General features: G+C 37.5%; 1 protein-coding gene across 2 annotated transcripts in view; it reads left to right on the top strand.

The window, feature by feature from the left end:
- The window catches only part of SLC49A4 (solute carrier family 49 member 4), a 68,550-nt gene extending 47,340 nt beyond the window's left edge, over window positions 1–21,210 (top strand). The window contains exons 7-9 of one of the 2 annotated variants that reach the window (XM_004745451.3): window positions 427–554; window positions 13,209–13,391; window positions 20,569–21,210. In XM_004745451.3, the coding sequence (XP_004745508.2) occupies window positions 427–554; window positions 13,209–13,391; window positions 20,569–20,684 (427 nt within the window). In that variant the 3' untranslated portion in view covers window positions 20,685–21,210. Of the gene's footprint in view, window positions 1–426; window positions 555–4,213; window positions 4,253–13,208; window positions 13,392–20,568 lie in introns of those variants that run through there. The other variant, XM_013052674.2, reaches the window with a different exon arrangement.
- The last annotated feature ends 2,627 nt before the right edge of the window (window positions 21,211–23,837 follow it).

Raw genomic sequence — 23,837 nt, 5'->3', positions numbered from 1 at the left:
AGGATTGAGCCTGCATCAGGCTCTCTGCTCAGCAGGGAGCCTGCTTCCCGCCCCTCTCTGCCTGCCTCTCTGCCTACTTGTGATCTCTCTCTTTGGCAAATAAATAAATAAATAAATCTTTAAATAAATAAATAAATAAATAAATAAATAATGAAAACACAGAATCCATCCTGTCAGTTACAGATCTTGAGCAGAGATCACATTTTGTGTGTTTTGTAAGAGGAAAAAAATACCTGCCACAAAGTAACATTTATCACATACATACAAAATAAAAGGTACTAGTTAAAAAAAGTTTTGTTACTTGCTTTAAAAAGAACTCATGGAAATTTTTTTCAAGAAAGCATTGTTTAATGAAAGTGTGTCATTAATTTAAATAGTATCTTCAAAATCTGGGTAGGCTTATAATAGAATGTTGTTTCTTTTCAGGTTTGCAGATTTTATCAGGGGTATGCTGAAACTAATTCTTCTCCTCCTGTTTTCTGGGGCTACCCTCTCATCCACGTGGTTCACCCTGACCTGTTTGAACAGCATTACTCACCTGCCTTTAACCACAGGTAAACAGAGACTATTTTGAACTTTGAATAGATATTTTCAGTAGGAATTTTTCTTGTTTTCTATTCTATAGAAATAGAATAAGTAATTATAGTTATAAAACTATAAAAATTATAAAACTAATAAATGTAAAAAAATATTTCCCAAGTCCAGGCATCAAACTATCTTCCTAACTAAAAAGAGTTCAAGGACCACCTAGGTGACTCAGTGGCTTAAGCCTCTGCCTTCGGCTCAGGTCATGGTCTCAGGGTCCTGGGATCGATCCCCACGTCAGGCTTTCTGCTCAGCAGAGAGCCTGCTTCCTCCTCTCTCTGCCTGCCTCTCTGCCTACTTGTGATCTCTCTCTGTCAAATAAATAAATAAAATCTTAAAAATAAAAAGAGTTCAAGAAATAATGAAAAATACTTTCATTGGTATTTTACCTATGGAAAAGAAGTATAATCTTTAAACTTATATATAGCATAGAAAAGCCTATATTCTTTTAAAATTCATATCAGAGCATAATACAGAGATTTTTATCTTCTTTATAGCCATTACATCATTGTTAAGAAATAAGGAAAATGAGTAAAGGCATAAAGCTTTGATGTTTGAAGTATATACCAGTAAAATTTCTTCCACCAACACCTATAGGTTATTCAGTCTTCTTATATCATTAATATAAAACAAAACTTACTGGCAAATACCTATTAGAAGTATATTATAGGCAGCTTACTTAGCTCATCTGATTGACCTGAAATATTTATAGCTGCTATTGTACTGTTATTAATAGTATCATTTTGGGAGTCTGCATTAGCTTTCTATGGCTGCTGCAACAAGTTACCACAAATATAGTGGCCTAAAATGACACAAATTTATTGTCTTACATTTGTCGGTTAGAAGTCCAACCTGGGTCTCACTAGGCAAGAGTCAACCTCCAGGGAAGAATCCACGTCCTTGCCTTTTCTAAATTCCAGAGGCTGCCGACATTCCTGAGTTCGTGGCACCATTCCTCCATCTGTAAAGTCAGCCGTGGGTCAAGTTCTTCTCATACAACATACCAGCACCTTTCCTCCAAGTCACATCTTCCTCTGAGCTCTCATCTTCTGCCCTGCCTTCCACTTTTAAGGATCCATGTGATTACCTTGAGTGCACCCAGATAATCCCAGATAATCTCCACATTTTAAGGTCAAGTGACTAGCAACCTTAATTCCATCTGCGGTCTTACTCATACATAGACTAAAGGGACCTTCCTCCTATGGAGTCCCCATAAAACATACATGCCACTGGGCAGTTGGTCCCTGTAGAGCTACTTTCAGACTCTCGTGTACTCTTATCCATGCAAGTGCTTGTTACAACAAATAATCCTACAGTCCTCCAGTCTACCCTTATAACAAATAAAGCCATAATTAAACACATAATCCCATAGGTGGCTATTACTTGCAGATGGATTAAAAAATCAGCATCTTTAGCAGAATTCCTTTTGTTAAAGGAAAGGAAAGGGAAAAGCAATAACAGAGCTCTCTTGGTCTATAAAATGATCTGTCATAGTATCCCAATTTGCATATATGTGCTCTGTAATAAAATGACCAGCAATTTATATATCAGTTTATATATCAATTTATGTATCAAATTTTTCAAAGATAACCTTTATTTTAGATATCCATCTGCCCTGGAATACCACAGCAAATTCACAAGGGCATCATGGCTTATTTTAAATTTCTGAAGGAAACACAGGGATATTCCCTATCTGTCAGACCCTTTGTGAACCTCTAGTTCGAGAGAGTGTCCAGTCTCCTCATTAGATCCCTGCTGCATTCTTTTTGATAACATCATATCTTTGAAAAGTTTGGTTTCCTGCAGTGGCTGTGATAAAAAGTAAATACTGCACAAAAATCAGGAACAGGATATAAGGGTGGGTGTCAGTCTGATTCTCAGGTTTGATTCCAAGATTTGAGAAGTCATGCAGTGCCCATCAGATTGCCCATATCTCATTAGTAAGTGATTGTGGTTATTTGAGAATGCAATAAAAATATATTTCTTTCAATATATGGGTATTATTTTTTAAATGGCCACTAAATTGTTGGGACATACACATTTATTAAATGGTTTGGCCCCAACTATGTAATTAACAGAATGGTTACTTATTTCTCTTGGCCTTGGACATACTGAGGCACTAAGTGTGCTATAAAGGCAGGTTTGGAAATTTCTACCCTGTACCATCCTGCCAGGAATCCCTCTCTTTAATTTTTATTGCTTTGCCTGTAAAGCCCAGTCGTCCAGAGTAATAGCTTTTGGATAATGTGTACTTTTTATATTCTAACATTCCTACATTACGGTTTTGGAACAATTTTGGCAAGTATTCTGAGCCAGAATTTTTTGTTTTATTTTATTTTTATTCGGGTATGATTTCATAATTTAGCAGTTGAACAACATTCTGTTGGAATAGTTTTAGTTTGCAACCCTTTGAGTGCGTTACACTCGGATGTGTGTGTATGTGTGTGTGTGTGTGTGTGTGTGTGTTACTGTATGTCAAGTACATATCTGTTAGATTCTATACTGTATGTCAAGTACATATCTGTTAGATTCTACAAGAATAAAGTTGTGAGTACATAATGAACATATATTTGCCCTTGAATTACGTTCATGAAATTATGTTCATGACATTACGTTCATGAAATTTTATGTGTTTTCTATTTGCTATGAGAAAAGTAACAGTTTTATCCTCTGGTTGGGGGCATCAAGAAAATTTATTTTTTACCTCCTTTTTTATCTAGATCTGTAATAATGAGTGTGTTACTTTTACTTGTTTCTTTTATGTTTTACTTGTATAATCAGAAAAAAATGTGTTGAAAAGTATACATCTTTTTTATTTATTTTTTTAATAATTTTTTAAATTTTTTAATAAACATATAATGTATTATTAGCCCCAGGGGTACATGTCTGTGAATTGCCAGGTTTACACACTTCACAGCACTCACCATAGCACATACCCTCCCCAATGTCCATAACCCCACCCCCCTTTCCCTCCCCTCCTCCCCCTGGCAACCCTCAGTTTGTTTAGTGAGATTCAGAGTCTCTTCTGGTTTGTCTCTCTCCCGATCCCATCTTGTTCCATTTATTCTTTTCCTACCCCTCAAACCCCACACGTTGCATCTCTACTTCCTCATATCAGAGAGATCATATGATAGTTGTCTTTCTCCAATTGACTTACTTCGCTAAGCATAATACCCTCTAGTTCCATCCATGTCATCGCAAATGGCAAGATTTCATTTCTTTTGATGGCTGCATAATATTCCATTGTGTGTGTGTGTGTGTGTGTGTGTGTGTGTGTGTGTGTGTGTGTATATACCACATCTTCTTTATCCATTCATCTGTTGATGGACATCTAGGTTCTTTCCATAGTTTGGCTATTGTGGACATTGCTGCTATAAACATTCGGGTGCACATGCCCCTTCGGATCACTATGTTTGAGTATACATCTTTTTAAATCTTAAAGGAAAATTGATATAGGTGACCCTGGTCAGGACTATGTTTTTCCAGTCTGTCCTTGAAAATAATTATGTTGGACAGAAAGGAAAGCAGGATTCTAAATTAAATTAAGGTCAGAACAGAAAGGTTGAATCTGATGTAGCCATCTTCACTACCACTGAATTTATAATTCTACTGTTCTTTCCAATTGCAGGTCAGTTTTTGAATGTCACTTAGAAACTCCTGAAAGAAAGAAAAAAAAAGAAACTCCTGGTAGATACTTTTTTAACTTATACTGCTTTAAAAACTAGATTTTCACATTTCTTTCCTGAATGATCATGGTGGGTATTTTTTTTCTCTTTCCTGATACTTACCACCTAACTCTTACTCGAGTGCATCTTATTTCCCCTGCCAATCTGAAAATCTGGAGCATGGACTTGTGCCTTATCAGTTCTGACCCCAGCTCTCACCCTACTACTTAGCACAATCTGTGAATAATGAATGAACGAAGTGTATATTATCTCCATTTTGAATCTCAGTAGATAGGACTTATTGCCAGTAATAGCAACCGTGGTCACTCTGTTACTCAGCACTAGCTGTATGCAGGCAAAACGGCACATTTTAATGGAACCAATGGAGAATTTGAATAAATCTGTCACAGATACTCTTACTGCCTTTATAAAAATCTGACCTAATTCCTTTTAAGTAAAAGAGGTTTCATGAAAGGGAATTTACAACAAAATCTAATTATAGACAAATCTAGACCTTTAGACTGATATTTAAAGCCAGTAACGGCAGATTCGTATTTCTTTTTTACCAGAGTCATTCTTCTTTTTTTAAGGAAGAAAATATCTAGTCTTTTTCCCATTTCTAGTAAATTTAGTATTCCTGTTGTTACTTTTAAATAGCGGAAGAATCTACATGAAGAATGTGAAAATATATGCATTAATTATAATTGTTGACATAATAAAGTAAAAGCTAGTTAATTTTGTTAACCATGTGTTATAAGTGCTGGTACTATTAAAACCATCTGTTGCAGTATTTTTTGTGATCTGCTGATCTTGATATTATTGTTGCCATCTCTATGGAAAAAAAAAACAGGATCATTCCATTCTATCTAGAGGTGGACTGTTTTGATACACGTACTTGCCTATATACATCCCCTTGGAGGATATCAGTAGTATGCTTTTATTTCTTTGAGGAAACTCAGCATTTAAAATTGCATTATGTCTTTATTAATTCAGGTGTCTTCAATATGGCAGATAAATTAATTCATGACTAGATAATGTGAGTTTCAAAATCTTGAAGCTTATTCTATATACAAAATTATGAAAAGACATTTTTCACCTTATCTGAAAAGTAGGTATCTAGTCCTGTTAGCCACAACTCACACAGTCATTTTTCACTGAACAGATAAAAACGCTTTGAAAATGACATTTTGAAAAATGTTAGCACTTTGGTGTTGAGTTTGCTGAAACAATATAATTTGGGTTTTAGCGGAAGTTGCCTTGGGAGGTTCTTCATCTAACTCAAGTTACTGGAAGACCACAGCAGCAAGGTCAGAAACAGATAGTGAGTGGGGAGTAAGGGGGGGGCAGATAAGCTAGACTTGAGCCCCATGAGAGTGATAGGTGACTACAAGCTGATGTCAAGAGGCATTTGAGGGAAGAAAACATATTCGGTTGTATTGAGAGGCATGTGACATGTATAAGCTAGAGGGTGATCCTCTTAATAGGAATGAGAAAATCCAGAAGGAGATGATAGGCATGATTAAAGATATGCACACTTTTTTTTTTTTTTAAGTGGACTCCATGCCCAGCATGGAGCCCAGCGTGGGGCTTGAACTCACAACCCTGAGATCAAGACCTGAGCTGAGATCGAGTCAGATGCTTAACTGACTGAGCCACCTAGCCACCCCAAAGATGTGCACACTTTTAAGGAAAAAAGGGATTTAAGGAAAGAAAGCTAAATGACTTCATTATTCTTTCCACCTTTATGAATGGACATGACTGTTATTTACATTCGTGACTGTCAGATCAAGAAGTTAAAAATAGAATGTGGATTAAAAGAAGGGAATGGATTTGTGAAAAATCTTAAATGTAAGAATCCTGAAATGTTGATAGGGCCTATTGGGCAAGAGCATATCAAGTTTATCCACAGAGATTTTCAAGAAGAGGAACAAGTCTCTAAGCAGACCCTGGTTCTGGAAGATGGAGGGTTTGACCAGGTGATCAGTCAGTGTTCTATGATATAACCATGTATTGCCTTATACAGAACCATGAGTAATTTTTTGGGAACTTAAAAGTCACTGATAAACCTATATCTGTGATATCTGATAGCACAACCCATCTCAACTCTGGGCCCAACATTTCAAATTTCTGTGAGATACAACCACTTGGCCTTCTAGCCGGAAGAGACTCTGAACCTAACTGTCAGCCTTTATAGGACTAAACTGAGCCAACAAAGCAGCTAAACAAAGGATATCTGCAAAATAATAACATACAGAAAGAAAATCAGCACCATTAATGATTATTGCAGCAAAATACACCCTATCCTCTTTTGGAGCTCATATTTTATGAGTACATGAAATATGCAGTAGCATATTTTAATCAGCAGCAGATCATGAAGGCCACAGCAAATATTTTTAAGGAGAAAATGTGAGGCTGAGAGGAGAAGCACAGCTCAGAAGTATAGAATTGTATCCCATATATTTGGCACACCCAGAACCGATGGAAAAAACTGCTGTTAACAAACACTGTGAATGTTTACAGTTTCTCTTTTTACATGTGTCTTTATTTCCTGAAGGAGCATTTTCATTTGCAATATCAAGTTTAACTCAGATTGTAGAAATATTTTTTAATAAAGGTCTAATCTAATAATTCCTAGTTATCTTTCCTCACTTTATCATAAAATAAAATTCAGCCAGCATGCATAATAATAAAATTTATCCAATAAAGTATATTAATATTATAAACCAACTCGATTCTAATCCTTTAAACTTTTCATGGTAAACATTTATTGTACTATTTTATAATCCTTATTTCTTACGTGTCATACGTCTTAATAAAACTGTAAATAAATTCTCTGTAAGTCTTAACATACAGAAAGAAACCTAGAGACTACCTAGAGACACCTTTAAAATTTTTGTTTTTAATATCCTAGTTAAGGGCACCTGGGTGGCTCACTTGGTTAAATGACTGCGTTCGACTCCGATCATGGTCTCAGGGTCCTGAGATCAAGTCCCACATCTGGCTCTCTGCTCAGTGGGGAGCCTGCTTCCCCCCTCTGCCTCTTCCTCTGCCTGCTGCTCTACCTACTTGTGCTCTCTCTCTCTCTGGCAAATAAATAAAAATAAAATCTTAAAATATCCTAGTTAAAGTCTCTACCTAAATGTATTTGTTATTGATCTTTGAATGAACCTTAGTTATCATCTGATACTTATCTCTTCAGTAAATGAATCTCTTCCATTACAATCCAGATGTATGTCCATCTGACTGCAACTGGAATACTGCCTCAGAGAGGAAGCTATTCCCTGTCCCATTGTTTGTCGGTTCTGGGTCCTGGGAAATTCTTCCTCCTATTGAGATAATGGATTTGGAGCAACACAGCTTACAGGGCAAGTCAGCTCCCTCCCTCTTCCACTGACATCCTCAAAATATTAGTCCTGTCATATCTGTCCTTTGCCTTAATCTCAGCATCCGTCGGTTCTCACAAGCTGTCCTCATCAGACATGGATTCCCAGCACTGGCCAGCACAGTCAGCCTCTTCTATTTTTTTTTTTTAAAGATTTTATTTCTTTATTGGTCACGGGGGTAGAGTGAGAGAAAGCATGCACACAAGCACAGGGAATGGCAGCAGGAGAGGGAGAGGGAGAAGCAGGCTCACCGCTGAGCAAGGAGCCAGATGTAGGACTTGATTCCAAGATCCCGGGATCATGACCTGAGCTAAAGGGAGATGCTTAACCAACTGAGCCATCCAGGTGCCCCAAGTCAGCCTCTTCAAACCTACTATAGCTTGTTGGGGATTTCCTGAAAACCTGTTTCTGTTAGAATTTAGCATACTTTTCCTGCTGTACTCAGTACCTGATACTGGAGGCTATTATTGCTCTTGACTAGACATAGATTTAAAAAAAAAAAAAAAGAATGAAGTCTAATTATCTTCTTAGCACTGTGCAGGTAGATGGCTGCTAAACCATAGATGTGGATCATATTCTTTTAGATGAGCAAGAGCTTTTAGGTATGCAAGAGCATATAAAGTTTATCCACAGAGATAAACTGATGAGGAGTAATATGTCCTATTTATGGTTCCAGCATAGCAGCTTATGTATAGTAGGTGCCTGATAAATGATTTTGAAGAAAAGCTTATGTTTTCCCTATCACGTACCTAAACACTAATTTTTGAACCCACTTTACATTTATCGTGACTAAAGTTCATCATCTTGTTTGTAACTTTTTGTGCTCTATTTTTTTATTTTGTCATCTTTCTTAATGTGCAATGACTTCCAGCTTTTGTGCTCAAGACAGATTTGGGAAGTGTGCCTTTTGTGTCAATACCAATGAATAAAAGAAATATCAAGTCTTGTTGTTTTTTTTTTTTTTTCAATCTGACACAGTGGCTGAAAACCCACTAGATTCTGTAAACTTTAAATATATTGTTTTTATTTTTATTTTTAAGATTTTATTTATTTATTTGACAGAGAGAGATCACAAGTAGGCAGAGAGGCAGGCAGAGAGAGAGAGGAGGAAGCAGGCTCCCTGCTGAGCAGAGAGCCCAATGTGGGGCTCGATCCCATGACCCTGAGATCATGACCTGAGCCGAAGGCAAGCTTAACCCACTGAGCCACCCAGGTGCCCCAAATATATTGTTTTTAGCAACGCTAATTTACATTGTTTTTAAATAAGTCATTTTGACTTTCAGAACTTTGGTCACTTCATCTATAAAATGCCTTACCTGCTTCAAAGAGTCAGTAGGATGATCAAATATGAAAATATATGTGAAAGCAGTTTTTTAAGTGTTTTAAAAATTATATACATCCAAGGTTTGAAGTTGTTTTGTTATTAATGATATATTGAGAATCTCATTAAATGCTGAATGAAATAGGTTTTTTTTTTTTAAGATCTTATTTATTTATTTATTTATTTATTTGAAAGAGAGAGAGTTTGAACATGAGTGGGGAGAGGGGCAGAGGGAGAAGCAGACTCCCTAGGGAGCAAGGAGACCATCGCAGGGCTTGATGCTAGGACCCAGAGATCGTGGCCTGAGTAAGCCAAAGGCGGAGACTTCACCGACTGAGCCACCCAGGTGCCCCTGAATGAAATAGTTCTTAATTTGAAATTTTGTCATTTGTTTTGTAACATCTAAGGTTCAAGTGTTTGGGTTAATAAAAATGTATTTTAAACTTAGTTTATTTCCCTAAAGTTTACTAATTTAGTTCATCATTGGGAGCAAGAATGGGATAAGTAGTACTTTCAGGGTTATGACCCAATTCATGTTCTTGAAATATATCCATTGTAACTGCATTTTGTACTACACAAGACTTTATTTTTCACAGTTTGAATTGTGGGCCCATGAAATTTTATTAACTTCTCTGAAAAAAACCCTGCATCAGCATTGTGTTTGTTCTGCTAAATTACCTTGACTTTTTAATTGAAAGGCAGTTTATTATAATTTTAGTATCAGCACTATAGAAAAGCCAAAGAAATATTTAACAATCATGTAGTTTGAACCCTCTCTGATGAGCAGGAAATTATCTTGTCTGCCTGACTTTTAATAGATGACATTCACCCACTGGATCTGCCAAACCAGTGTATAAAGATACTATATCAGCCTCTAAACTGAAAACTCAAATGGAAGTGAAATTCAAATCAGCCTCTGCTTTATGTATGCGTGTCCCAGAGCTCCGCAGAGCCTATGAAATCAGTCCTAACACAGCTGCTTTTCCCATTCTGATTATGATCCTAATTTAACCCTTTCCTGTATAAATGATTTTGATTCTTTATGGAATAACAGGTGATTGCAGTACGTTCATCCAGTGTAAAACACCGTCTTGGTCATCATTTCTATATAATACAAAAAACAAACCCCAAGAGTGAGAGAATTGAATGAATTGAATGAAAATACAAGCTTTTTTGTTTACTAGCCTGTGAAGTTATTTCATGCATCTCAGCTCATTTATCTTATGTTTAATACAAAATGAAGTGGGAATATTTGTGTCAAGGTTTCTGCGCAGGGGCTGGATTACGTGGCTCCCAGGGGGTTGGGGGGAAGTCTGTGGGTCAGACCACCCAGTGATAACCATTTTTGAATCTGTGAGCTAAGAAATTTGCATGAGGGGAGTTGGATCAACCGCTGTATCATTAGCTTACAATCAAATTCTCTTTGTTGTTAAATAGGTAAGATGTGCACAAAATAAATAATCCAAATTCAATTAGTAGTGAAAAGGTATACGATAAAAAATGTCTACCCTCCTGTGGCTTCCAGTTTTTCTCTTTAGGTGTAACCCTGAATGTCCGTTTCATGGGTATTTTCCCAGAGAATTCTATAAATTTACAAATGGGTGTTTGTGTGTGTTTGTGTGTGTGTGTCCATGTGTCTGTCCTTTATAAAGAAATAACACACTGTCCCACACCTTTCTCACTTACGTACCTTAGATGTCATTAATATCACTATAAACAGAGTTACTGCCAATTTGAATGGTTGCAATAATACACCTTTGGGTGTTTGATAAATTTTCAAATGACCAACCCCCCTATTGGTGGACATTTAACTTGTTTTTTATCGTTTCATACTACAAACAATATTGCAGTGAGTGTTCTCTATATTCTTATACCTTAATGGCTATAGGGTAAATACCTGGAAGTGGAATTGCTGGGTTGAAGAGTAAGTGCATTATTTATTTTGATAGGCATTTTCAAATGACCTGTCAGAAGATCAGCTCTTTACAGTTCCATCAACAAGGTTTAATTTACAACAGAAATTGTGTCTTTCCCATGATAAAGATTTCCTCTTCCCTTCCCTGAAATCAGATACCTAGGAGACCAAAATCAGAAGATTTTTAATGAGCATGCAGTGAAGCCAAGGGAGTGGAGTGGTGTTAGGGGTTTTCAGACAGGGCCGCCTGTCTCACCAGGCTCTACTTTTCTGAGACATCCTGTCTCTTGCGCTCGCTCGCTCGCTCTCTGTCTCAGTACCATGCTTGATTAAAAAACAGTAAAACCAAACCTCTCCTTTCAAGTCTTCAGACTGATAGTCCTCTTTCTGTATGTCCTCATCATTATAGTATCATTCTTCCTTCTTTTACCACATGCAAATATACCATACAGATTATGGTAATTTTTCAGTTATTTTAACTTGCCTGCTTACAAATTACATGTGAGAGTTCATCTCTTTCAGAAAGAAAAATGTCAAAAGGATTCTTTCCAGACATGTTCCCTAAAAACAGCTCATTCATTCTGTTTGTGGGTTGTGAATCCTTAGAAGTAGCATGTCCCGGTTCTTAAGAGTTTGATTTTTGCTGTTATTTTTTTCAATATTTTCATATTTCAGATTCCTGGACCCATCCGTGTTTGGGTCAGTAGCCACCACTGACTGACTGATAAATTATTATCAAGTGTTTTGTAGGGAGATTATGCTATCAAAGCTGCCAGAGACATTCCATCCCTCCATTTCCTCATGTGCCACTGATGAGTCACGTGTAAAGGGGAGTGTGTTGACTGATTTATGGGATCTATGTCTGGCAAGTACATAGTGAGCATGAGGGGTTCTGTTTTTAAGAATCTTGAAAATTACTACATATTGTAAGTGGTACTTACTTTAACTAGCAGATACTTCCCATTTAATTCTGTGAATAGTTGGGTCACTGCTTTAGCCTGCTGTGTGTTCTCTATTCTCTGTCATCCTTTTGTTCTCTCTCTTCATGTGTGTTTTCTAGTCAAAGAAAAAATATGATCACCACCATTTGTGTTATAGAATTATTAAATATTTTATAATCCTGGAAGAATAGTATATTTGGAAAAAGAAATGGGAGTTGAGGTTACTATACAGAAACTTTTTTCCTTAACAGATATTTTTATTTAAAATATTCTTCTGAGAAAAAAATAAAAAATAAGTATTTTCCTGGGAATTTCCCTCTACTTGCTAGATGAGATGCTGCTCAGTTCCTGAACCGTTAAATAAAGCTGATTGGATTTTCAGAATTTTTAAAAATAAAAAATAAATATTTTCTCAATAACCTTAGATCTTCAGAATTTTTAAAAACAAAAAATAAACATTTTCTCAATAACCTTAGGCTTAGAATAAATTCTACTCTTTATTATATCTGTGGATATGATATACGTATTAGTCTATAAGGGATGTGTTTTAATTTTCTGTAGGATATCATTTTTTTCCCTCATTGGTTTTTTTTCACCTTAAATTTAAGGTAATGAAGGTTTGATGCAGGCAGTAGCTGTGACATAGCTATTTGGAGTGGGGTACATTTCCCTAGACATTCTTCTAAGAATAAGAATAATGTCCTTATTCGAAGATTTCACTATAGAATCCAGTTAATGGGCTTTTTATTGCTAACCTGAGATCCTAACCACTATTGATTACATCTCTGGGTGAAATTTTTTTGTGTTCCAAGAAACTTAATATATATATTTTTTAAACTGTTGACATAAAATTCGCTCCAAAATGAAGATTAACTCTATTTTAAGTGCGTCTCCCGGAATTACATACTAGATATTTTTATTTTTTAGTTGAGGGAGATTCCTTTTAAGTATGTAATTTTCCATAACACTTAATGTATCTTACACTTACTCTTAGATTTTAAGTTCTCTTTAAAATTGTAGAATGAGTTTAGATTTCAAATTAAGTTCCTATATTTTATCTAAGCATCTATCAGCCAGGAGTGTGACTAAGGGAGAAGAATCCTTTTAATTATTATTATAGTGGCAAAATTTTTTCCATGCTTTGGAATAATCCATACCAAAAAGACAAAGCAAATAAACTGGTTATCTATCATCCATCAACAGAACTTTCTCCTATCACTCCACAAAACCTGAGCAAAGAGCTGACAGATAATGATACTTTGTCAAACTTTATCAGCTGCCATTGAAAATATGTGAAATTCCAGAGTTACTACTTATGAAAGAGAATACCCAGAAGATCTATCCGCTAGGACTCCCTGCTGCTGCCATGAAACTAAAATGTTTGTGTTTTTATTTTAGTGACATTGTATGCCTCCTGCATTCTCCTGGGAGTGTTCCTGAATAGCAGTATACCTATATTTTTTGAGCTTTTTGTGGAAACTGTCTACCCAGTTCCAGAAGGAATTACTTGTGGAGTTGTCACTTTCCTAAGTAATATGTTCATGGGAGTACTTTTATTTTTTCTCACATTTTATCACACAGGTAAGAAATTTGACTTTTTATCTCCTAGCTAAATGTGTTATGAGAGAGGTTTGTGGTGCTGATGTATAGGGAATTTATATGGAGAATTCTCAGCAAAGCAAATTACTTTGAGCTTTCACGTGCTGGTTTAAAAAAAAAAAAAAATCCTCAGTTGTTTTTCTTGAAATGCATTCTGAGCCTTGTCTAGTGCACCCTCGCTCCCTAGAGGTTCTGGTTTCATTAACCTAGACTGGGCCCTGCATTTGTATTTTTAAAAGTCCCTCAGGTGATTCTAATATGCAGTTTCCTTCAGAACCACTGGGCTGTTGCTTTTTAAAAGGTGCTTAGAATCTACTGTCTTAACATAAGATATAAATTAATGTCTAGGGTATATTTGTAGTGTAAAGCCTTAAAGATGAGTGAGGTCGCCTAAGGAGTGTGTAGAATGTATAGAACAGCTCTGTCCAATGAAACTTTTTATGATGATGGCAGTGCTCTTTATCTGTACTATCCAATACAGTTTTGCTAGCCACATGAAACTAGTGCAAATAAGGAATTGGATTTTTCAAATTTCATTTTAATTAAGTTTAAATAGCTACATGTGGCTAGTGGCTAGTGAATTAGTAGCATGGGGAGAGTAAGAGAAGGTTGAAGTGAGAACCCAAGAGTACACATGTGAAGAAAAGGGGCAAGAGAGAGGATGGGGTCCCGAACTCAGCTGGAGGAGTTAGCCTTGGACAAAAGGAATTAGGAGAGGAAGCAGCGTGCGTGGGCAGAAAAGCAGACACATTTCCCAGGAAGATCAATGAAGGAGCTCTTTGATGGCACCAACTTCTGCTTACAAGCTAATCTGTTAAGAGCTGGTGGGAAGATAGTGGAGAAAGGGCTTACAGAGAGAATGGAGCATTAAAATTATCTTTGAGGAGTAGAAAGAGATGCTATGGGAACAGCTGGAAAAGTTGCTGGGCAGGTTGAAGGCAGGCCTGTCTCATGCTTGGGTCCCTGGGTTTGTAGTGACTCCGTTTTGCATGGTTGTTTGGTTTTCTCTGATATTCTTTCTTCTCCTGCCCAAAATCTGTCTTACTGTTTTGGAAAATTTGAGTATAATTTTCTGGTATTCTTTTTTTGCATATTAAAATAAGTACTTATACTTGGGATTCTTGAATGTAAAGCTTTTATTAATTTCTACTAGGCTTGGATCCTATTTTATTTCCTCATCTTAATTCATTATTACTACCTTTTTTTCCTGTTTGCTGTTCTCTTAACTGCTTATCAAAATACCAGTAAATTCAGATAATTTGTACCTGGAAGAATCTAATTTATAAGATTCAAATGTAAGAAACATTCTAAAATGTGACAATCTAAGTTTATAGGAAACTTTCCGACAGGTTTTATAATAGAAATAATAGCCATGATAACTACCTTGACTGGAAAGTAAATTTTTGAAACTTTCCAAAGCTGATAAAACAGTCTGGCCTAGGTTTTGAACAACTTCAGACATAGCATTTTCACCTAACAGCAAAAAGGATCTGAATGATGTATTAACTTCTTAACAATCTAACAACAGACTAGATTATTTCCATCAATCAGTAATGCAGGTATTGTAGGTTCTAACCTTCCTAAACCTGGTCTGAGTTGAGTTTTTTACATAGGAAGGACAGAGATTAATGAAGTCAGCCCACGGTTACAGTCCTCCTGAAAACATGTGTTCCCATCAGGGAAAATGCCATCAAGAGGTGTTGGAATAAGGTCTTGCTTCCAATGTGTTTTCTAAAACAGAACAAATAACTCTAAATAGAATAAACAGTTACTACACATGAGCTTTAATCCACTTCTATATGTCACATTTGAAATTAAGAGGCTCAGTGCCTCTCTATTTTTGCATGGTAAAGTGTGCGGATGGCAGTGTTGCCCCTTCAGGTGGTAGAAACAATTTTCCAGCTCATGGGCACAGCTTTGCTAAGTGATCCCTGCACCCTGGCTAGAGTGTGTTTTTTTCTGTCTGCTGGAAATAGATTTTTGTTTTCCCAGTATATAAAAGCAGTAGAGGCCAGATAATGTTATTCCCCAATAAATAAACCTCTTGCATGTGGTCTCTAAAATATATCATATATTTATTAATCCATTTAAGGCAGAGAGTACCCCTCCACTGTCTGAGTGTTGAAGAGCCCAGTGTACTCCTAATCATTTTGCTTGGCCAGTAGAGTGTCTGTGTCCCTCTGCTGGTCCACCCGCAGCTTTCAATCTGTTCAACAGAGATGAGTCTGGGGTGAAGCATCAATCAGTGTTCACCACCTCCCCCCGCCAATTTTGCAGGTTCCTAGTGACCAGATACAAGCAGATGTTTTTGTTTCTCTGGCATAGGTAGCAGAACAAACACGTGGCAGTATTTTTGCTAATTCCTATCTCACTGATATAATCAAGGATCTATCTAGCTGGGGGAAAAAAAGCTTCCCTCTTTTTTGTTGGATTCCGATCACGTGTTTGTATATATACATGTCTGTGTCCATGTTAAAGGCTTTTGCCTTATCTCCATGATTATTGTGGAAAATGAAGCTTTAATAATTAATTTTAATCCAGCAAGGCGATTTTCAGGAAAAAAAATATATCCCAGTACATTTTGACATTTTAGAGAGTTAATCAGAAGGTTTGTGTGAAAGAGCCGAGGCCAGGTCGTCCCTGGCACTCACAAAATGTTTGTCTTGTTTCCTTCTAGATAATTTGCTCCTTCTAGTAGGAATTTAAATATCTAGGCTTCTACTTTAAGGGGATGCTTTTACCTGTTTATGTGTGAATGTGTGTAATAAATTGCACACAACTATGCCCACATCTCTCTAAGGCCAAGATTATCAGAACAATGACAACCTTGTTGAGGCTCTTTCATGTAGAAATGATTTACCCTTGCCCCAATGATCCTGCCTCAAAAGTCCTTCAGCAGAAGCCCTCACACCTTGTGACTGAGGTTTGAGGACAGGCGACATCTGAAAATTCTGCAAACTTATTTCCTAAAAATAACTTTTAGCTCCATGACCTAGTACCCTAAACATGTCTTGGGATAAATGGAATTCCCTTCCATTACAGCCAGTATTCAAACACCATAATTTGGTCATGTTAGAACTTGAAAAACTCACCCAGAAGTTAGTTATGTGCCAGGATTCAATTCTGTCAGTTACATGATTAGAAGGTCTGCTTTTTAATCATCATGAAGATCTGTGGTTTCATGGGTCACTTCTCAAAAAAGTACTAATCTTCCGGACTAGCATTTATTTCCCCACAGTGTGCTTCTTAGTGGGTGACTGTCAAGAGATAATTTCTCAGGGCTGTACAGACTAGCCCCAAAATGACCCCATTAGAAGGACTTGCCTAGCAAGAAAGCCTCCACTGGTGATTTGCTTGCAGATTATGGCCATTGCCATCATGGATGGTAGACATCACACCGGCTTCGATGCCAGTGCTGCTGGCTTCTTGGACGCAGGATCCCCCATGTCCTGTTCTCTTTCTGTTTGGAGTACTTGGAACAGTATCAGAAGTTTCTTAGAGTTTTTCTGTCTTGGGTTTTTCAAGGTTACTTTAAAACACACACACACATACACACACACACAAACTGTTACTTGCTCCCTAATACAAGCTTGTTTGTAAAACTGAGTTGCTTCCAGTAATGTTTGCTTGGAGAATCTCTGAGTTATTCTAGGCAGTACAGTGATACTCTATCCTAATAATTTCACATATAAAATCAGTTTGAAGATGCTGTTATTTTCTTTATATGCTCTGAAATATATTCTAATGTTCTCTTTTTTGTTTGTAACTTGTTCTGAAGTTTGTATTGTTCGCTATTTTTTGTTCTAGAAGGTTTTGGCTAAATGCACTAAAGGTTTTTTACACCTCAGGCCTTTCACTTTTAAGTAGCTGACCATGAATTTGAGGCTGCATGGTGGCTCAAAAGATTCAGGGGCCTGGCTGAAGAGTAAGGCTTTGTCTGTTGGTTACCAGAACATGTTCCCCAGATGTGGACTAGTAAGGAGTAATTTTGTAAGTAGGGAATAATTAATTACACAATGTTATGGTCAGATCTGTTGGGTAGTTAATGGGAGTGAAGGAAGCAGGGCATTACACCATGAAATCATGAGGTCATGCAGCTCCTTTTGAATGAAAATGGAGACAGTTTTGTTAAATCATCCTAATTCTGGTTAAATCCCCAAAGAAGGTAGAAGGTTGGTTCTGGAGGGTGGTATCTGAGACCAGACAAGTACTTGAAGATGGTAGAAACTGAAAGCATGGCATCATTAAAGAGAAAGATGTGGTTAAAACGTGTAAGAGTACTTCTAGAAGAAAAAGGTAAGAGGATGAGTCAAATCCTGATTAGTTCAGTCCCAAAAGACCCAAAGGAGCACCATTTGGTGCAGAGTCTGCTTCACCAAGTAAGACACAGTGCTTGTCCAAATTAGCAAAGACTATTCTGGATGCACTATATATAATAAATGACAAAGAACCAGTAGAAGTAGAGAGAGGGGCAGATTTAAAGTATGGATTTGTAATTTCTCTAGTGGAAGACCAAAAAAAAAAAAGGAATATTAGAAAACCATGCTCTCTTTAAAAAGTTATAACGGTTGGGGCACCTGGGTGGCTCAGTCAGTTAAGCATCTGCTTTTGGCTAGGGTCATGATCCCGGGCTCCTGGGATCGAGTCCCATGTTGGACTCCCTGCTGAGTGGGAGTCCTACTTCTCCCTCTTGCCTGACACTCCCTCTGCTTGTGAAATATATTCTAATGTTCTCTTTTCTGTTTGTAACTTGTTCTGAAGTTTGTATTGTTCGCTATTTTTTGTTCTACAAGGTTTTGGCTAAATGCACTAAAGGTTTTTTACACCTCAGGCCTTTCACTTTTAAGTAGCTGACCATGAATTTGAGGCTGCATGGTGGCTCAAAAGATTCAGGGGCCGCACACTCACTCGCTCTCTCTCTCCCAAATAAAGAAATAAAATCTTAAAAAAAAGAAAAGCGTATAATGGTTAAGAATAAGAAAGTTTCATTGAGTCAGAACCCTGTTGGTTCAATTATGTCATAGGACACCAGGCTCATAAAGGACAGCAGGTGACTTTGCTACTGCAAAGTCATATGAAATGTTTAAGCAAGCCATTTCCTGCTTATTAGAGCACCTAAGCTGTGAATGATGTGAATGGTTTGCAGTGGGAAAATGTAGAGATGTGTATCTTTTTGCCCTCTGAAAAGGCCAGTAATTTCAAAGAACAGTTGTAGTTGCTTGAGCCAAGTGAACTTAACTGAAAGGTGAATTTGACTTCTCAGAGTGGGGCACAATAGTAAAAACCAGCCTGTAAACCATAACCCTTTTCATCTGAACCCAGGGAGAAGGAATGATTTTATAACTCTGATGAAATAAAAGGTCTCTTTGGCAATGTTTGGTAAATTTCTGGGTTTCAGGGGAGCAAGGACAAGTTGGATGTTGCTACATGTATGTTGCTCTAATCCCCCATAAAATACAATCTCTTTGAGATTTAGAAAATGTCCTTCTTGTAGAGCACTTTGTCAAGCCATACTTTTTTTTAGCTATTGCTTAAAATTTGACCTTAAAGTCAAAATGCTCACTTTAAATACAAATAGTATGCTGTTCTATTTTACTGTCTTTTCTCTGCTTATTTATTTTATTTTATTTTATTGCTTCTTTTTGCCTGGTTAAATTATTATCTGAAATCCAGAAGCTGTATGGTTAATACAAAAGCTGACAATTCTGGTGTGTCATTTCAGGGAATGTCGGAATGAAGACAAGCTTCTAGGGGCACAGCCTTCCTGGGTGTTTAGATTATAGTCAATCCAAGTAAAGCACAGAAAACAGCTTTGCAGAGAAATACCACTGAAATATATGTCTTTGTTATATGCTATAGAATAGCATGTCTGACTTCTAAAATGTAAAAATTGAGATGTGGGGAGGCTGCTTTTGTAAGCATATTACAGAAAAAAGATCTTTCAGCACCTTTTCTTACCACTTGGTTTTCTGATTTCCATTTCAGACCATAAATTGCTCTTTTAACCATATGAATTATGGATTGAACTAAAGCAGCAGTGTAGAAATCTTTAGGATGATTTTTGAAGATTAAGCCAGTATTAGTATTCTATAGGAGTACAAAAAGAAAATATAAACCTATAGCGGTGCCCAAAGGAAAGAAAATGTACAAGGGAGCTTTTCCCCCTCATTTTTTCTCCCTCGTTTGTTTTTTTAAGATTTTATTTGTTAATTTGAGAGACAGCACAAGTCATGGGGCTGGGGTTGCGGTGGGCAGAGGGAGAAGCAGACTCCTTGATGAGCAGGGAGCCCGCCACAGGGCTTGATCCCAGGACCCTGGGATCATGACCCCAGCTAGAGGCAGACGCTTAACTGATTGAGCCACCCAGGCATCCCGTTGTTTGTTTAATGGAAATTGCTTAATGGATATTAAACTAGGGAAATTATCCCCTCCTCCCAACAACACAATCCCTTCATGCTAAGATGCTGCTCACTTTGCACCCAGAGCTTCAGGATTGCCTGGCAAGGAGGACTGGTCGAAGGAGGTAGAAGAGATGCACGGCCCCAGGGCCCCTGGAGGCAGGTGGCCACAGGAAACTGACGTGTCTTGGTAGCATGAGGCTGGGGCTGGCCTGTGGGCCAGCCCTGAGTTCATGAGCCAGCATTTTTGAAAAAGCATGTTCTTGATACCATTAAACTGAGTAATGACAGAATTGCCTGTTTAGATAATTCCTGTAGGTTTTTGGATAATTGGCATCATACGTACATTTATGCTAGTGGGGGAAGAAAAGACAACTAGAAAGAAATAAACCAAAATATTCACAGCAGTTTCTCTGAGGGTAGAATTAGGATTAATTTGTTATATTTCACTTCGGTTTTTTAAATGTATTTTCTAACATGTTTTACAATGATGACTGCTTGCTGAGAACTAGATATTTCTATCCAAGAAAATCTAAAAGTGTTGTCTCCAAATTCAGGTGCTTTTCTTACTTGTCTTTCTAAACTGTCAGATATTTCTAAACAGAGACAAGAGTGATAGTGATAGAGGGCATTTAAAAATAGCGAACAAACATCTAAAGATGATTGATTCCCCCCGCCTCCACCTTTGGAGGAATAGATTTTTACAGGTGGTTCTGCTGCTGACATCTGAATGCTTACAGTTGCATGTTTTTGTCTTCCAGAGTTGTCTTGGTTCAACTGGTGCCTTCCTGGGTCGTGTTTGCTCAGTCTCCTCCTCATTCTGTGCTTCAGGGAATCATATGACAGACTCTATCTTGATGTGGTTGTCTCGGTGTAATAGCGCAGACATGAAGGAGTTGAAAGAGGGACTGGCAGTCGTACCGCACATTTGCTTGGAGTTGCACACCTAACAGGAGGAAAAAAGGAGAAGAGAGAAACTTCACTCAGCGGTGTTGTTAGGTTACAGATGATCGCGTTCATTTCATGACTACTAGGTAATAATAACGCGGGACCGGAGGGATTGCAGGGGATCGAAAGACTATAAAACGGCACACCCGTGCCTGGTTCTGGGACTGGAAGTGTGGGTAGCTTACACATAAAGCACTACCCGAATGATGTCCTCTATGTTTTGTGCCAGTGCTAAACTACTGATTGATTAATTGTAATTATGGAAAGAAATAAAGGGTATCTGTCACATACCTTACCTAAGTCACATATCAGAATAGGAAGAAATGCCACTAACTTCTAAAGAAGTTTAAACCCTCGATCAGATTTTAATTATAAAGTAGCCACGAGGTCTGTTGATGATAAAAATTAGCCACGTGTACACTACGTTTTTTCTAATAAAGCCATTTCTTATATGAGTCCTTATTTTTAACCAGGTCGGAAACCTTGGGCCATCTTTATTACAGTGAGCAAGTGCTTCCCACTGCTTCAGAACACATACTTGTGTCTCGATCTCAACTTATCCTTGTTTCTGTGAAATGCAATTTCATCTACTAGGCTCTTAAATAATTATATTAAAGGTGACTAAATGTTTAGTATAGTCCCATTAAATATTGTATGAAAACTGTAATTCCATTCTGATTGAGCACTTTGTTAAAAGTGAACTGACAAATCCCATGGAACATTCTGTGTCGTCAGGCTGTAGAGAGAGAGAGATGGTGGCAGGGGGTGTAAAGCCCAGCACCAGCTATTATTTACTTGGGCTGCATTTTATTAAATGACCCTTGTTTGAAAATAACCATTTATAACATTGAAACTTCCAAACCTGTTGAGTGATTTCTGGATTACATTCTTGTATTTCAATTCAGGTTGTAAAATACTCCATTCTCTATGGAGTCCGCATGTTTGAGAAGGCAATCTTTTGTCAGTGCCTGTTTTCTTTGTGTGGATGATAGCTTTCTTAAAAATGATAGTTACTCATTGGACAGCTCTCAGACATATATTTCACTGTGACATAAGATGTGCTCCGGTGGGATTATGGTATTATCACTGTTGACATTTACATCATTCCCCTTACATAGGAAAACCAAATGTTTTCCCAGAAAGACAAGAACAATACTTTCTTTGCCTTCATTATTCTCAGCTTTCTTCAACCACCTCTCTTTTTTTTTCTCCCTTGAAATTATATCTTGATTGTCAGCTAAATATATATTTTACTTGTCTTTCTCTGAACAGAGTGCAAGCCGACTCCTTCTCTTAGCCATGGTGGTAGAATGGGGTTAAAGAGGGGCTGCTTAGTCCTCCACTCTGCTCATCTCATCATGTGTGCACACATCCTCACACACGGTCCCAAAGCCCGCCCCCTCTTCCTAGGTCCAGGGTCATGTGGGAACTCACCCCGGGCTCAGAGGAGGATCTAAGCCTTCTTCTGAGATCCTAAATCATGCTTCTTGAAAAGTAAGGAATTCAGCCTCTGTCTTCCGTCACCTTAAATCACCGCCCTTATAACCACCCTGCTGACTTAGAATCAAGAACCGAGGGAACTAAGGAACTTGCTAAGAGAAGAAAAAAACCCATGAAGGCTAGGCTTAGTTCCAGTTACCTCTGTCATTCCTCAGTAAAGGAAAGCAAAATTCTTGAAGGTAATTGAAAGTCAGCCACTGTGGATATGAGCGGTCCCTGAGCGGTGCTCAGGTAACCCCCACCCCTTCCTCTTAGAAGACAGATAGGAGAGGGAGGAGTTAGGAAGTACGCAGTTTTAGTCAGAACAGTGTTTGAGGACACTGTATATGAAATTTTTCTATAATAAGACATGATATAGAACATTCTAATTATAGTTAATTCTACTTTTAATACGAAGTAAAGAAAAACACTTTAAAAATATTACCTAAATGACGAATTTCATGACATCCCAAGTGGGTAGTGATGAAAATTCCTACATCTTACCAGACGCCAACCATGTTTTTAAAAAGCACACGTGAAATGCTTCCATCTCATTTATTCTATCTGCTTACCCCTCTGGCAGATGCTTGTTCTAATCCCAAACTGCAACTGTTTTAAGTGATCAAAATTTCATATACCAAACCTGATAGAACCAAAGGGCTTTGGAGGTGGGGAGAGAGGATTGCACATTATTCATTTCCCTGAATATTTCAAGTCATATGCCTTTTTTACTTGTTATTTCTAGCGTGCATCAAAATAGACCAGCTGTTGTCTTTGTACTTTCTAAACAAACACTACAGAGTCCTAATGAAATTTTATAACCAAAGAAGTGTGAACCCTCCACTAAGCCAAGCCCCTCATTTTAGAATTTATAGGAGCAATGCCACAGAGGCTAAGGATCTTGCTGACGGTCACAGTCCTAGTTAGTAACAAAAGTAGAACCAACTGAAACCCACACCTTGTGACTCCCAAAGCAGGGTTTTTCCCTACCTCACAAAACCGCAGTTTAATTGGGACATTTTGGGGGGGTCATAACTACTCCTCCGTGTTTGTACATGGTGGGGCTTGGAACAAATCATCATTTGGAGTATGGAAAGTACAGGGATCTAACAGAGGTGACTGGTTTTTAAGTAAGATCATTCTGTTTTCTTCATCCTGTTGGTGCTCTAACATCTCGGAGTCTTAGCCTGCAGGGACAGGATATAAAAAGATTCTGATGAATAATTCAATCCTCATAAACCAAGTCAACAGCATTAATTGGTAAGAACATGTATAGTGTAAGTTCCCTGTGGCTTATCAATGAATACTTCACAGTTTATGGGAAGATACATTTTTTAATATGGTCTGTGGTCGAGGTATAGGCACAAGATAATTACGCACACAAATGCATTTCACTGGAGGATGATGCTAATAAAATAACAAGAGGGAATCAAGTTAAAGTAGGATTTTGTATATTTAAACATATATGGCTTCAGGGCCAAGCTTTATCATAGATCATATATTTATGCTTCATTATTGAGAATGTTTACAGCTTGTTTTTATGAAGCCCTTTTAATGAGGGATTCAAGCTAAGAGATTTTAAATTGAAGAGATTAAATTCCTA

Source organism: Mustela putorius, unplaced genomic scaffold (assembly GCF_011764305.1).
Source record: "Mustela putorius furo isolate JIRA1106 unplaced genomic scaffold, ASM1176430v1.1 tig00003834_pilon_pilon_pilon, whole genome shotgun sequence".
In the NCBI taxonomy this organism is placed as follows: domain Eukaryota; kingdom Metazoa; phylum Chordata; class Mammalia; order Carnivora; family Mustelidae; genus Mustela; species Mustela putorius.
The sequence above is the reverse complement of the archived record's forward strand: the minus strand, read 5'-3'. Positions and strand labels throughout refer to the sequence as shown.